The sequence below is a fragment of the Lissotriton vulgaris genome, chromosome 4_1 (genome assembly GCF_964263255.1).
Source record: "Lissotriton vulgaris chromosome 4_1, aLisVul1.2, whole genome shotgun sequence".
Taxonomy (NCBI): Eukaryota; Metazoa; Chordata; class Amphibia; order Caudata; family Salamandridae; genus Lissotriton; species Lissotriton vulgaris.
Genome location: NC_141691.1, coordinates 2,017,979,037 through 2,017,992,303, shown reverse-complemented (window position 1 = coordinate 2,017,992,303; position 13,267 = coordinate 2,017,979,037). Strand labels below are relative to the sequence as shown.

Here is a 13,267-nt window from a genome sequence, read left to right as displayed (position 1 = left end):
AAGCTCAGTTTAAATAAAACCACATTCCAACCTAATTTGGAGTTCAAAATCAAATTACAGATGGAAATGATACCTTGCAGTCACTATTACTGGGATATTGAAAATATGGTGGAACTATGGTAAATGCACGCAGTTACCGATAAGTGGATCAAACTGTCACCGTCAGTGGCAGTTAGTGTAGCTAAAATGAAAATGGTGCAACTGCCTAAGCTGCTTCACCTTTTCAAGAAATGTCCTATCCCTCTCACTAGTACATTTTTTGATTCGTCTAAGTCATTAATGGTCAGACATATGTAAGTAGGTGGCAGTGCTTAATTGGAGCTGGTGGTTTCCGGTGTTCAGCGCAGGCACTTAATTGTCAACAGTGGCACCTATGACAGCCAGTCATACGGTGGTGCTGTTTGCCTAATTTTGTGATGAAGAGACAAACAGTTGTGTAATATTTCTATATACATTCAAAGCGACTAATACCTGCCACCCAAAGAAATAAAGGAAAAGCTTGGGCAGCAGGTATTAGTCGATTTTAATGTATAAAAAGGCTGAATTGTCATTGGTCACGCTGACATTGGCAATGGCTGGTGTAAGGTCTAGTGGCCTCCTGAAAGGACCTTGACACTCATTTTCTTTACCAAGTAAGAAATGGTGGGCTAGCAACTCAGTATAGGACAAAACAATAATGTTTACCTACAGGTAGGGCGAGCTCACTGCTAAAACATCTGACCTTTACTATTTGGTTGCCAAAGCTGAATATGTGCATCACTCGTTTTATCAGACTGGCTGGTCCCCTTATCACAACCTTAAGATGGGACTTTCTGCCCCAATCTCACTTAACATTGTTTTGATGCTTGCACCGCACAGACTCAACAGATAGATTCACACTGTAATGCACCATCTGGGCTTGGATGAGACGGTCTACGGTATACAGAGTGGATGTGATGTACTCCCTTCAGATCCCATATAGACGTTACCAGGAAAGCCAAAGTGATCAAACAGCTCCAACAGAAGCATCTGAGCACATTTGGTAAGCTATTCCTTGATGAAAAACGAGGTAAGCAGTGCATTTCACTAAACGTGCTGACGTACCATAGGTTACGTCACAATGTAGTTGACATTTTTACTTCAGTAATGCAAGAGCTGGAGGAGTGGGGATTGCTCTCCTTGATCATTGCTATTCCCAAGTCTGGAGGACCAATTACAAGAAAACATAAAACTGCATAGTGGACACTATGAAAGATCTACGACTCCGAGCCTAGGTGAGTTGGGATCAGGATCTAGGTCACAAGATATCGGAGCAGGTTGTATACACTTGGCCTGAGCTGCCTGAAGGTCAATGCACTTTGATTGCTCTTATTCCAGCTGGCATGGGCGATGATGGAGCCTAGCCCTTAGCTTGCCCCTTCTAAGGCACTCCTTGGGTTTGGATGATTAAAAGTATTCCAAAAACATCTAGAAAGCTGGTTCAATCTACAATGCTGCTAAGCAAGAATATGTTTGTGTTACGATGGGGTAGGGGTGGGTTAGATACTCACAATTTGCAGATTTGCTGAAGGACATCTCCACCTGCACGGACTTGGGGCCCGCTGCGCTCACATCTGACTAGACAGATTGAACATCCTTGGATTTAGGTTTCTTTGTTAGAACACAAACTGTGCCTGGGTATTCATGGAAGTTAAGTCCAATTTGATGTCCTGTGTGTAAGCTTATGTACCCCCATAGAGATGTGCTTTATGATGTAGGTAATTCGATTTGATTCTCGTACAATTCTAATGCCGATCATGATATGTACGTTGGCACGTTGAAGATCAAAAGTAAAGCTTTTTTTTAAATGTTGCTTTGCTTTATAAAAAAAAATAGGAGGCAAGACTGGCACAATTCTCAAAACCCATGCTGCCTATGAGCTTAAACGGCAACTGAAACAATATCATTGGTTATTACCGGAGTCCTCCACTGACGATGTCCTTAATTATAGCAGATATGACTTTTCCAGAATCTCCGTCTAGCACAAGGCCACCAGGTGCACAGATGGAACTCCTGCATTCCATGGCCCTTCCAACATTCGCTTGTTATGCAAAGGTGCATCCTGGATACATCTTTTTCAAATGGGAAGGAGTGGGATCCCCAGGATAAATAAGCGAACAGAAGGCGTCCTTGTTTTGGACACATTCGTTTGAGAACGCTGCAATTTTCACAGACTTTGATGCACAAGTAACCAAGAGCTGGATGAGAAGCAGATAGATGGTTCTGCTCAGCAGGACTTGGTTGGACTAGGACTTATCACAAGCAACTGAATGGTTTATGACAGATTAGTGGCTTCACCACAAAATTTCGCAATTCAATTGCCTGCTGACCTTTGTAACCAATTGATGTTTCAAAAAACTGTCTGAGAGGGTGTGCTTTTCAGACCACGTTCTTTACTGGAGGAAAAAGTAAAAGTAAATATACAAAAGCAAAATGTTCTGCTCATCTCTCTCTTATCAGAGTACATAGCATTCCAAAGTATTTGTAATGCACATTTCCAACTCTCGTTTGTATGGTACTACTTGGAATCCAAATGGGTCAGAAAATGAAGGAAAAGGTGGTGAACAGGGCAAGCACTCTACACTACTGGATGCAATGTGAATGAGGTCACTTATAAGGAGGAACGCTGAAAATGAAAGCTGCATGCAAACATGCAGAAGGACCTCGGCAAGAAATGAAACTGGGGCTCTACTCTAGACAATAGGCTTCAATTGGTGTGTAGTTTATTCTAGTGTTACAACTGAAGCACCTGTTGGGACCAAGGTATTTGTTAAAGACTATTTATTCAAATCAATCAAATACTGCCTAATTGTATATCTTCGGTCTCGAACACATTCAACAGACCAGCAACTGCTGTATAAAATACATGGCTAGTAAGCAAGCATCAAACACAACAATGCCTTTCTTCATATGTAGGCTGTTACAACTCACTCGAACGTCATAAATAATGTTAGCATTTAAAAACATATCAATCCGGAGTGCCAGCAAATGCAGCTCAGTGTCAGACACCCAAACCCCTCTAGAAAGTGCAGGTTGAAGCCAACTTTCCACTTCACTGCTGACTTTCAAACCGATGCGCAACAATAACTCAGGGACTTTGACCTTGAATATCCACCGGCCGATGGAAACCTCCAAGTAACCAAGAGAGTTCCGCCTGCTTGCAGATTCATCAGTGCATCCGCCCATCCTTTACTCCAATCAAAATCAAACCCCCACAGCAACCTCCTAGCCATCATTGAGTGTCATCATTTGTCTCCACGAGTCTGCCTACTCACTGAAAGAATTAGATGCCCAGTGAATTTCCGGCATACATTCGGTGCAACGTTTTGTTACCTCTTGTTTGATTGATCTATTCCTTACAGAATCAGCTGTCCTGTTTTCATCTTGTCCTGGAGAAGACCCGCCATTGACGCTCTTTTAAGTTACGCATACATCAGGGTCAAAACATCGATATTCTAGATCGGTCCAGTCAAACCGGATCCTTTGGGTTCAAACTGCCTAGCAATTACGCAATCTGCCAAAGACACCGGACTCATCTTTATACTGGCCGTATTTAAAAATCATTCCCTTGTATACATTGTATATAGAGTATATGTCCTTGTCTCACCAATATTTAAATGACACTTACTCTCCCATGTCACTTGAGCACTTTCTTTACTTCATTTATTATCCCCTTGTTCTTATTGCCATGTTGACAGCCGCATGAAAAAAAGATTTAATTCAGAGAAAAAGTAAATATTTACAACTCTGCATAAATTGTTGGCCTCGTGTTCCAGCTTATTCTCTCTAGTAATGCTGTTACTTTTTTGAAGCAAAGTTTATGATTCATCTTTGATCACGTAAGCAACTTTTCTTTCCCGACAGAACCAATTGTAGCTTTTTTGAATGATACCCAGGTTCTGAGAGACACAGGGTTACCCCGTTGTTATTCTACAATAATTTACCAACTTCGGCACGGGCGTCAGGTGGACTGTAATCTGTGTAGCTCCATGACCTACTTGGGAATGGTGCATCTAGGCTAACACTCAGTCCTGTGAGTCTGAAAGTATTGTTTGTTAAATTCCAGAGTCCCTCTTCCCCAAAGATGAGCACATACAAGAAACCCACACCATAGATGTAAAAAAAGATTTATTAAGAATGCCCCAATTTAGTCCAGATTATAAGGAATGGATGTTCCTATACATATAAAATCACCACCACCCTACCTACACCAACGGACACCAACATAAATCTCAAGTGCGTGTTCCTAACTGCAGGTCCGCTATTAAACATGCAGCAGACATTGCCGACCTCCTCCTTGACCCGGATCCCAACCTTGTTATGCTTACGGAAACCTGTCAAAATGACTCCGCTGCTCCCATCCTTGACCTCCTATTGGCTCCCAATTTTGATATAATCAGGTTGGACAGAGCTACTGGCCACGGGGGAGCCATTGCATGTTTACACCATAGAAATTTATCAGTGAAGGTACTACATGCTGACCAACTGCCTTCGTGTGAATATCTGTGTATTGAAGTATCCAGTCAAAATAAGCACTTATGCAAATTGCACACTTTACCAACCAACTCGAGACAACCTTCCCTTTATTGAACAGCTCATGGACATCATTGCGGACAATGATGATTTCCATGGCACTCAGATCTTCCTCCATCAGAGATTTCAATCTGCGCTGGAATGATGAAAATGATCTGGGGTTAATAGCCTCAAATCCTTCCTTTCCGACCTCAACTTAATTCAACTCTGTGACAGTCCATCTCACATAAAAGGAGCTACCTTAGATCTTGTCATTGCCAAACCCAACGCCATCCTTCTGGAGTCTATCCTCTTTTGTGATTGGACAGATCACTTCTGCATCACCTTCCTCGCCCTGACTTCGGGAAGTGCAAGTGGAGCCCAGACGAAGAACCCAAAAAAGATTAAAAGATGTCTACGGAACATCAACTCATAAGATTTGACCAACCTTTGCGATAACATATTGCCCCCGCCATCAAACAAGTCGGACGTCCATGACCTTACGGACCCACTATAACAAGGCTATGCTTAATATACTCGACTCTGTTGCACCGGTATAGCTTAAAAGACTGTCCTTCAATGCTCCTAACCTTGGTTCAATGAGAATCTTAATTCCGAAAGAAGAAACTTAAGACTGGCAGAAAGGCGATGGCGTTCCCGTCCCTCCCTCGAACACCTACACCAATTGAGATCCCGGAGATGCCTCTACAATAAACACATCAGGTGCTCAAAGGCTACCTTCCTCAGAACGCAACTTGACCAAGCAAAAACCGGACAAAAAAAACTGTTCGAAATCATCAAGGCTCAAACTCACAGTCATTCCAACCTCTCACCACTGGATTCTTTGCTGAGGTTCTCTGAGATATTCAATGTTGGATGATCCCCCTTCATTATCACAAACTATAAAAAAAGTTCCTTCAGATCCAAACTCTCCCATACAAATTTGACCCAAAGCAATGCTGAACTTCAGCGCTTCTATTGTTGAATGCACTAAGCCTGTACGATTTATTTTGAAGAAGAATTTAGATCTCAAAGAGCCACTGACTCTCTGTCTAAAAGGACACACTGCCATTTTAGGATCTTACATGTAATAATCATTCATTTCTGTAGAAGAGTTCAAGAGAAAGTGATATAATTCACTGTAGTAGGTAAGTAGACTGTGAGAACTCTTTATTCCTAGGCATTCCCACAGTATATCTGACCCCTCTCAAGGCACTTCACAAAGCTGCCAGTCTACATGAAGCCACAGGCTTGAGATAACAAGATCACATCACTCCTTTGTTGCTCCCTTACAAAAGGCTCATTGTCGTGTTTTTATCAAAAACACCACAACTCATCTTTAAAGTGCTGCATTTTGAAACTCCAAACTACCTTGCTCACCAACTAGTCAACCCAACCCTTGTCTCAGTGAATCACTTCTTCCCAGAATGACATTGTTTAATGTAAAAAGACATAATTCTTTTTGAGGACGGCACCAAATGTTAATAACTGGTTCGCAAGGCAATCTCATCCTAGGAGATCTTCAAAAAAGGGCAGGAAAGGTTTGTTGTTCAAAAAGCACTTTCTCCTATGAACTATTCTTAACTGCTTCTGTAACTCACTGATCTCAGCTAGACAAAAAATAAAATCACTCTTATTTTGTAAAAAAAAAGCCTTTCCTGTTTTGCTGATTGTTTGTACACGGTGTGATGTTATTTATAAATTAACTTTCTGTATGTTAATTTTTATAGGCATTATTTGTACTGTTGCTCTTGTAACCTTGTCCTATTTAAGAGGTTGGTCATCTATTAAGTATGGCACGTGCCCTATAAAGCTTCTACTAAATAAAGGTCCAGATCCAAGGCTGGGCCACTGCATGCTCCATTTCCTAAACGTTATTTCAAGGCTTTATGAACCTATTTATAAGCTTTTTCATATGCCAGCCCTTAGGCCGGGACACAGGTGAGGGTGATATACTGGATATTTGCCCTAATGTATTACTACCGTTTTCTGTATTTTATCTTTCTCTTCCACGGATTTCCCAAACTGGGATATCACACCCATCATGCCTCCTTTCACTCTCTCACACTGGAAATCGGAGACCAACTACTAACAGACTATAGGGACTTGGAAAGGGAGAGGCAGTAGATAATCTCCCATTGGAGTAAATGGGAGAAGACCTGTATCCGTAAACTATAAAATAGGCTGTCAATCATGAAAAAGGACTACTGTTTAGAGTCACTCCTACATCCCACAGAGACTGGAACACTGATGGCAGGCAACAGAAAAAAAAACATGCAGATTAAGTAGAACCTTGAGAGAGGATCAAGGGCACCATGTCTTTATTCAAAGGCTTGTGCCAAACGGTATAGAGACTCAATAGTGGAAAAGGCTCAGGTCAACGAGTCTACATAATGGTTAGAAGACCTAGACATCTTCTTAGCCAGTTTGCCATAATGCCCTGTACTGCTAGTTCCCAATGCGCAGGTAGGATCACCCTCGTGCTGCATTTACAGAGTTTGCAACAAGTTACTAATTCAACTACTCTACTCCAAGTACTTCTCATTCCAGACCTCCAGATTCTGCACCTGCTCAAATGGAGTAAATTCTAAACTACAGCCAAGAGTTCTAATGAACCTCAAAAAATACTAAAAACACTATTTTGATGCTTGCCAAAAACATATACACATGATCTTTAACAATCCCGCTGGGATACGTCAGCACTAGAGCCTTCTATCAACCTCTATCTCTAATCTCTACCAGATTCACTGCTCTCACGGTTTATGACGAAATAATCAAGTAAAGTAGGCAACATTCATTTTATAGTATGGTCTCAATAAAAACATGTTAGCAACACTGCAAATAAATCATTAATTGCTTGGGCACTGAATCATGTTCAGCTACCTGAAATATGACAGCCAGTGGCACCACTTTGTTTGTCATTGTCCAACTCATTATGCAGAATTTTGGTAAATGTCAAACGCTTTGAAGATTTTATGTGCACATAGGTACAGTACCCCCGGTACGTGACACTCAATAATTCGCCTCAATCTGTAGACGACTGACCCCAGAATACTTGAACTCTCAAGTTGAATAGCACAAACAAATCTTACATTTTTGTTTTATGTCCATTTCCCTAAGGTCTTCATAAGACTTCCTTGGAAAAGCTTACATTTTAATATCGACGGTCATTTAATATTTATTTCTTTGAATACTAAACATGAGTTCAATATTTTTCACACATTCCAATGTGTTTTGTGATATTTCACTACTTGAGAGCAAATTAATTCTGAAAAAAATTGGTAAAACAAGGCATAAATAAAAATGATGCATTTACAAACACAATGTCATGCCTCTTCCATATAGTTAGCCTTTGATGACATCTGTGGGGTATCTTGGGTTTCCTTGCGACAACTCTGCTGCATCAGCACTGCATTGTTCTGTAGATCTTAGTGTGTTTATTGATGAACCAGATTTGCTTTCTAAATAGAGCTGTTGTGAGAAAACTGCTTGGATCAAAGATTAATGGAGTTCTTTTCCTGGAATAAAGCTTTGATGAATATCTGCAAGGTTTCAATAGTTTATCTCTACTGCAATGAGAATGTTACACTCTTCAAGTGTGCGATGTATCACGATTACACTATTCAAATGGTACCTAAAATAATGTACAAAATAAAGTGACCACGAAAGATTTATATACTAGTTTATGAAAACAGTCTTATTTAAATGTACAGGACCCAAGACCAGTGTATAATAAGGTTAGTAAGAGTTTTTTCAAGCTATTACCATGAAGACAAAGTAATCGCATAGCAAAAATACAGATAAGTTTGAATTCGATTTGTACCTTTCAGCAGGAAAGTGCAGAATATTTTCTGGGACCAACTGAGAGGACGGCGATTCAGTCAGTCCACTCAAATAGCTAAACCTGGAGCACTGAGTTTTCTAGACCAGACTAACATGACCATGACCACAACACAAATTCTGCTCGACAGTAGGAGGAACAGTTGTAATATGTAGAGAAACAATTGCCTTTTGTGATGCTTTCGCTAAGAAAATTGAACACTTCAGACAGTATTTTAAGAAGTAACCAGCTGAGCAATAAGCACACAACTGAATGAAAAGAATCTTTCACACTGCATCTTTTAGTAAGACGGGTGTGCGGACCCAATTTTGTTCAGCCTACCCAAAGATATGAAACTATAAAGAATGGTTTAAAACTGATAAAGGCATGAAAAGTGCATGGCCTGGTAACCTCCTGACTGTGGAATCCAGAAAGTTGGATTTTGAGCCAGGTTTCATCACTTGGGGACGAACTGTAATTCTTGTTAATTACTATTTTCCTATTCCTCAGATTGCAAGTACGTGTAATACTCACACATACCCCCAACTGCACAGTTTGTTGTACAAATGACATGTTATAATCCTCACCAATCATGCATCGACAAATGGAAATGTATGCATGTGGACGGACCCCTGGCATAATACTGGTCCATGCACAGTGCTTAATTTAGAAGACTGAGTCGCAACATAAATATCCTTTGAAAAATCTGCCGAAAAACAGCACAAGTCACACCAGCTGACAGCAAGCAAACATATAAATAAGCACACTACCCTTGCATGGTGTTTCTTGAGTTGTCAGGTGGGCGAGCAGATATTTCATGCTCTCAGTGGAAGGAGACTGGTTTCAAGAGAGAAGTCAAGAAACAAGCATTTGCAATTCTTTAGGTCTCGCATTCACACAAGTGTGAGCTATTGGCATTGAAAATGACAATGCCTTTTTATTTATGTTTTGGCTTTTAAAACATAAAAAAAAGGCATTGTCATTTACAATACTAATAGCTTAAACATTAGCAAATGCTCACAACTTAATTCGCTAATAAGTTCTAAATTCATTTTACCGGGGTGGTGGTGGGGGGGGGGGGGGGGGGGTTGGCAGGGGGGGGGGGGGGAAGGGGGAGGGGGGAAGGGGTGGTTTGAAACAGATATGAGATACTGCCGGGTTAAAGTGATTGAAAGCGGGTGCCCGTATTACAGGGCGGCCCTACTGCTTAAAACAAACACAAGCGGTTTCAGCGGAAGCAGTGCATGTCCGGCCAGCATTAAGAGAAACTCAAAGTAAATAGGGCCAGATGTATCATGGGTTTTGCCTGTCGCTCGTTTGCGAACTGTAGAAAGCCTTTTGGGATGCATCAACCCAAAAGGCATTCACAAAATAGGTAATCGCAATTTTTGCAATTACCTATTTTGCAAATGTAGTTCGGGAATCGCCATTTGCGATTCCCTAAATGTAATGCAAGAAGCATTCTCAGAATGCGACTTTGCTTTAAGGAATCGCCAACTTCAAGTTGGTGGTAATTTGCAAATCCTTAGGAAAATACACAAAATTGAATTTACCCAAGTGTCATGTGGCGCATACACATGCCCTTAGGGCATGTGTGCATGCCACGTGTGCACACTTACCTTTTTTAGGGGTGCATCAGTCGGGCCTTATGTCCCACTGGCACCACTACAATTGCATTCGCAACTTGCGATTACCTATTTGGTAATCGCAAATTGCGAAGGACTTCCCATTCATTCCTATGGGACTCGAGGCCCATAGGAATGAATGGGAATGCATTCCTTGATAGAGAACGGCAATTTGCGATTCGCTATTAAGGAATATGTGGAAATCGGTTTTTTTTTTGCGAAACTTAAATACATTGCATTTTGAGATGCCAAAATAGCAAATTGCTAAAATTCGCTATTTTAAAATCGCAAAATGCAATATTGATACATCTGGCCCATCGTGCTTAAAGACTAAATAACAGGTCCTGTGTAACAACCGAAGTAAAAGGGACTGTCGCCATGGGAGGGTACGAATGAAGACAAGGACATACTAAGGAGGGACTAACAAGCCTATTAACAGATCCGAAGGCAGCATTTACGAAAGACAATGACACAAGCTAATGAAAAATATGGGAGGAGAGTGGGCATGGCATCTCTCCCATACTCTACTACAGCAGTCTCACAGAGCGAGCAGCACATGCGCGTTGCTGCTAGGCTTGACCTAAAAACGGAGAGTAGGAAGAGGCTACTTCGGTTTGGATTTAGGTTTGGTGGGAAATGGTTGTTCTTAAAGGTTACTGGGCGGGTAAGGGTTAGCGGCAGTGACCCATCAAAGAGTTGGGGCTGGTTGTGACGACACAATAGAATGTAGTCGTTTTGAGACACAGTGAATGATAAAATATAACCCACGGTGAGGAGTAAGTGAAAAAACGCTTGCCTATTACCTGTCCTGGCATTCCTCTTTCTTATGTCTCTCCAGCAGGGAGCGAGGAAACTGCTTCATGCAAAAGCCACATTCAGAGGGCAGCTCGCTCACAGCCTTTTCAACCGCCAGGTTTCGGCAACATAGACTTTTAGTAATTTCACAGCGACAGTTGGGGCACGTGGCTTGCTCCTCCTTCAGCCGGGCATCCGCTAGTAGGTGGATGAAGCAGCCAGCGCACATCAAGTGACCATTAGTACACTGTAAAGAAGGAAAGGAAAGTAAGCCTCCGAGGAACATACAAAGTAAAGCAGGGCCAGAGGGAAAAAGAACATGGGGCTCAAGGGTTACATGCTGTCCTACTAATCTTTTTCTGCAAACACTTCTACTGGTGGTGGTCTCTCAAGACATGATAGTAAGTAAGACAACTGCTGGACAATTAAGAGGTTCCCGGCAATTACTGCGTGCATTAAAAAAACTGTGCTTAATAATGGCACAGAAAGGAATATATATATATATATATATATATATATATATATATATATATATATATATATATATATATATATATATATATATATATATATATATATATATATATATATGTTCGCACCAAATATGTTTTTAACTAGACAAGGGAGCACTCAACTCAAAGGAAGCCTTCCTCTGTGCTGGAATGTAAAAAAAAAGAACTGTTTATTAACCTTAACAGTGGATTGTTCGCTTACATTTTGCTATAAATCTCCCTCTAAAGTCTATGATTGAGTACCCAGCATTGCTCACAAGACTTCAAACTATGAACATTCTGTGCCTTATTAAAAATGTTACATAGAGCATGACCCAACCACAAACTAAGAGCCGGAACACTACATGAAAACAAATAAAGTGCTGCCCTAAACAAAGTGCAAGGCGATGTTACTGCTCAGTACTGGTCCCGGCCTGTAGCACATTCCACAATGGGGAAAATCCGGTTTCATTCACCCTTCATTCACCTACATTTTCGTGTAGTTATCAGAAAGCACGTTTTTTAAATTGAAAATGGGAGGGCACTGAATTACTCCATGGGTGGATTACATTCTAATACGCCTGATTTTATTTCCAAATTCTAAGACACCAAATGAAGATTAGAAAACTAAAATGACCCTTTGCTTCAGCTACAACCCCACTGAGGCTGAAGAGTACAGCGTTAGCCCGTAATTAAGCTGTGACCCCGATTCACTGATTGCCAGCCATCCCCAACAAGCTCATGGATGCTACCTTGGGGGAACAGAGGCTCGTGTAAGCATTGCATCTTTAAGCATTCTATCTAACCTCAACAGAATGCTTAAAGATGCAATGCTTACACGAGCCTCTGCTCCCCCAAGGTAGCATTCATGAGCTTGTTGGGGATGGCTGGCAATTCCTCATATCCACTATACACTTGTAATATGGTTGATAAACACAGTGAAATTTCATGTCGTTGACAAGCCTCAATTATTTTAACGGTCACTGTATAACATTTGAGACAGAAGTAGAAAAGCATGGTTGTGCTGGCAAAATTTAATATTATAAAAAGAACAATGTCTTGTAAGCAAGTTCCTCAGCATCCTATATTTATAAATATTACATTTTACGGAAGGGTCACAAAATATCAGGTAGAAGAGAGTTTGATTTGATAGTATTGTTCTAAAAAGCTATATTTGCACCCCACTCAAGTAAATGTGTAGACAAAAAGGACTCACCAACTATTTGTATATGTTGACCAATTTCATTGATATGGAGTTGCTACCTCGCAAGTCCATAGTTGTACAAGTAATATCTGAATTATGGTAAATTACCTCATTCATCTTACCAAAATGAGTCAATTCTCAATGATGGTCAAGCCGAAAAACATTGTGCATATACTTGTTGCACGGTTCTTACAAGTATTCATGAACGTCTGATAACATATCCCACTAGCTTGAAACTAACCCAAATAATCCAAACAAGCAGTTATATGTGTAAGAAATAACAAGAAGAACCAACAATGTAAATCACTATGAACCAGAGTATGTTAAAGAGTCACACAATTTACGCAGTCAATGGCGATCACCAATTTTATTTGTGCAGTCCGATTGCAAACATTGTGCATATAATTGTTGCACCGTTCTTGCAAGTGTTCTTGAACGCCAGAGAACATATCCTCACTGGCTTGAAATTAGCCCATTCAAGCAGTAATCTGTATAAAAAAATATAACAAAAGAAACCATAATGTATATCTCTCGTAAACCAGAATGTGCTTCCGAGTCGTGTCATTCGATCAATCGAAGACACTCACCAATAGTATTTGTGCAGCCCAATTACAAACAGCATGGCTACAACATACGACTAGTACTTCATACAGTCCCATATCAAACTAAGGAGAGCTCACTTGCTTAAACAACCAGTTAAGAGTCAAGTTTAAAAAAAACATAGCTTCCCACCTGCTAACTGCTATCCATAGTACTTATAACCTCTAAGACCTCACCTTGGTTTCTGAGTAACTGTCCGAAA

General features: G+C 40.7%; 1 protein-coding gene across 1 annotated transcript in view; it reads right to left on the bottom strand.

The window, feature by feature from the left end:
- The window catches only part of ZFTRAF1 (zinc finger TRAF-type and ring finger containing 1), a 112,141-nt gene that overhangs the window by 13,515 nt on the left and 85,359 nt on the right, over window positions 1-13,267 (bottom strand). The window contains exon 2 of the mRNA XM_086966417.1: window positions 10,779-11,017. Coding sequence (XP_086822543.1) covers window positions 10,779-11,017 — 239 coding nt within the window. The remainder of the gene's footprint in view (window positions 1-10,778; window positions 11,018-13,267) is intronic.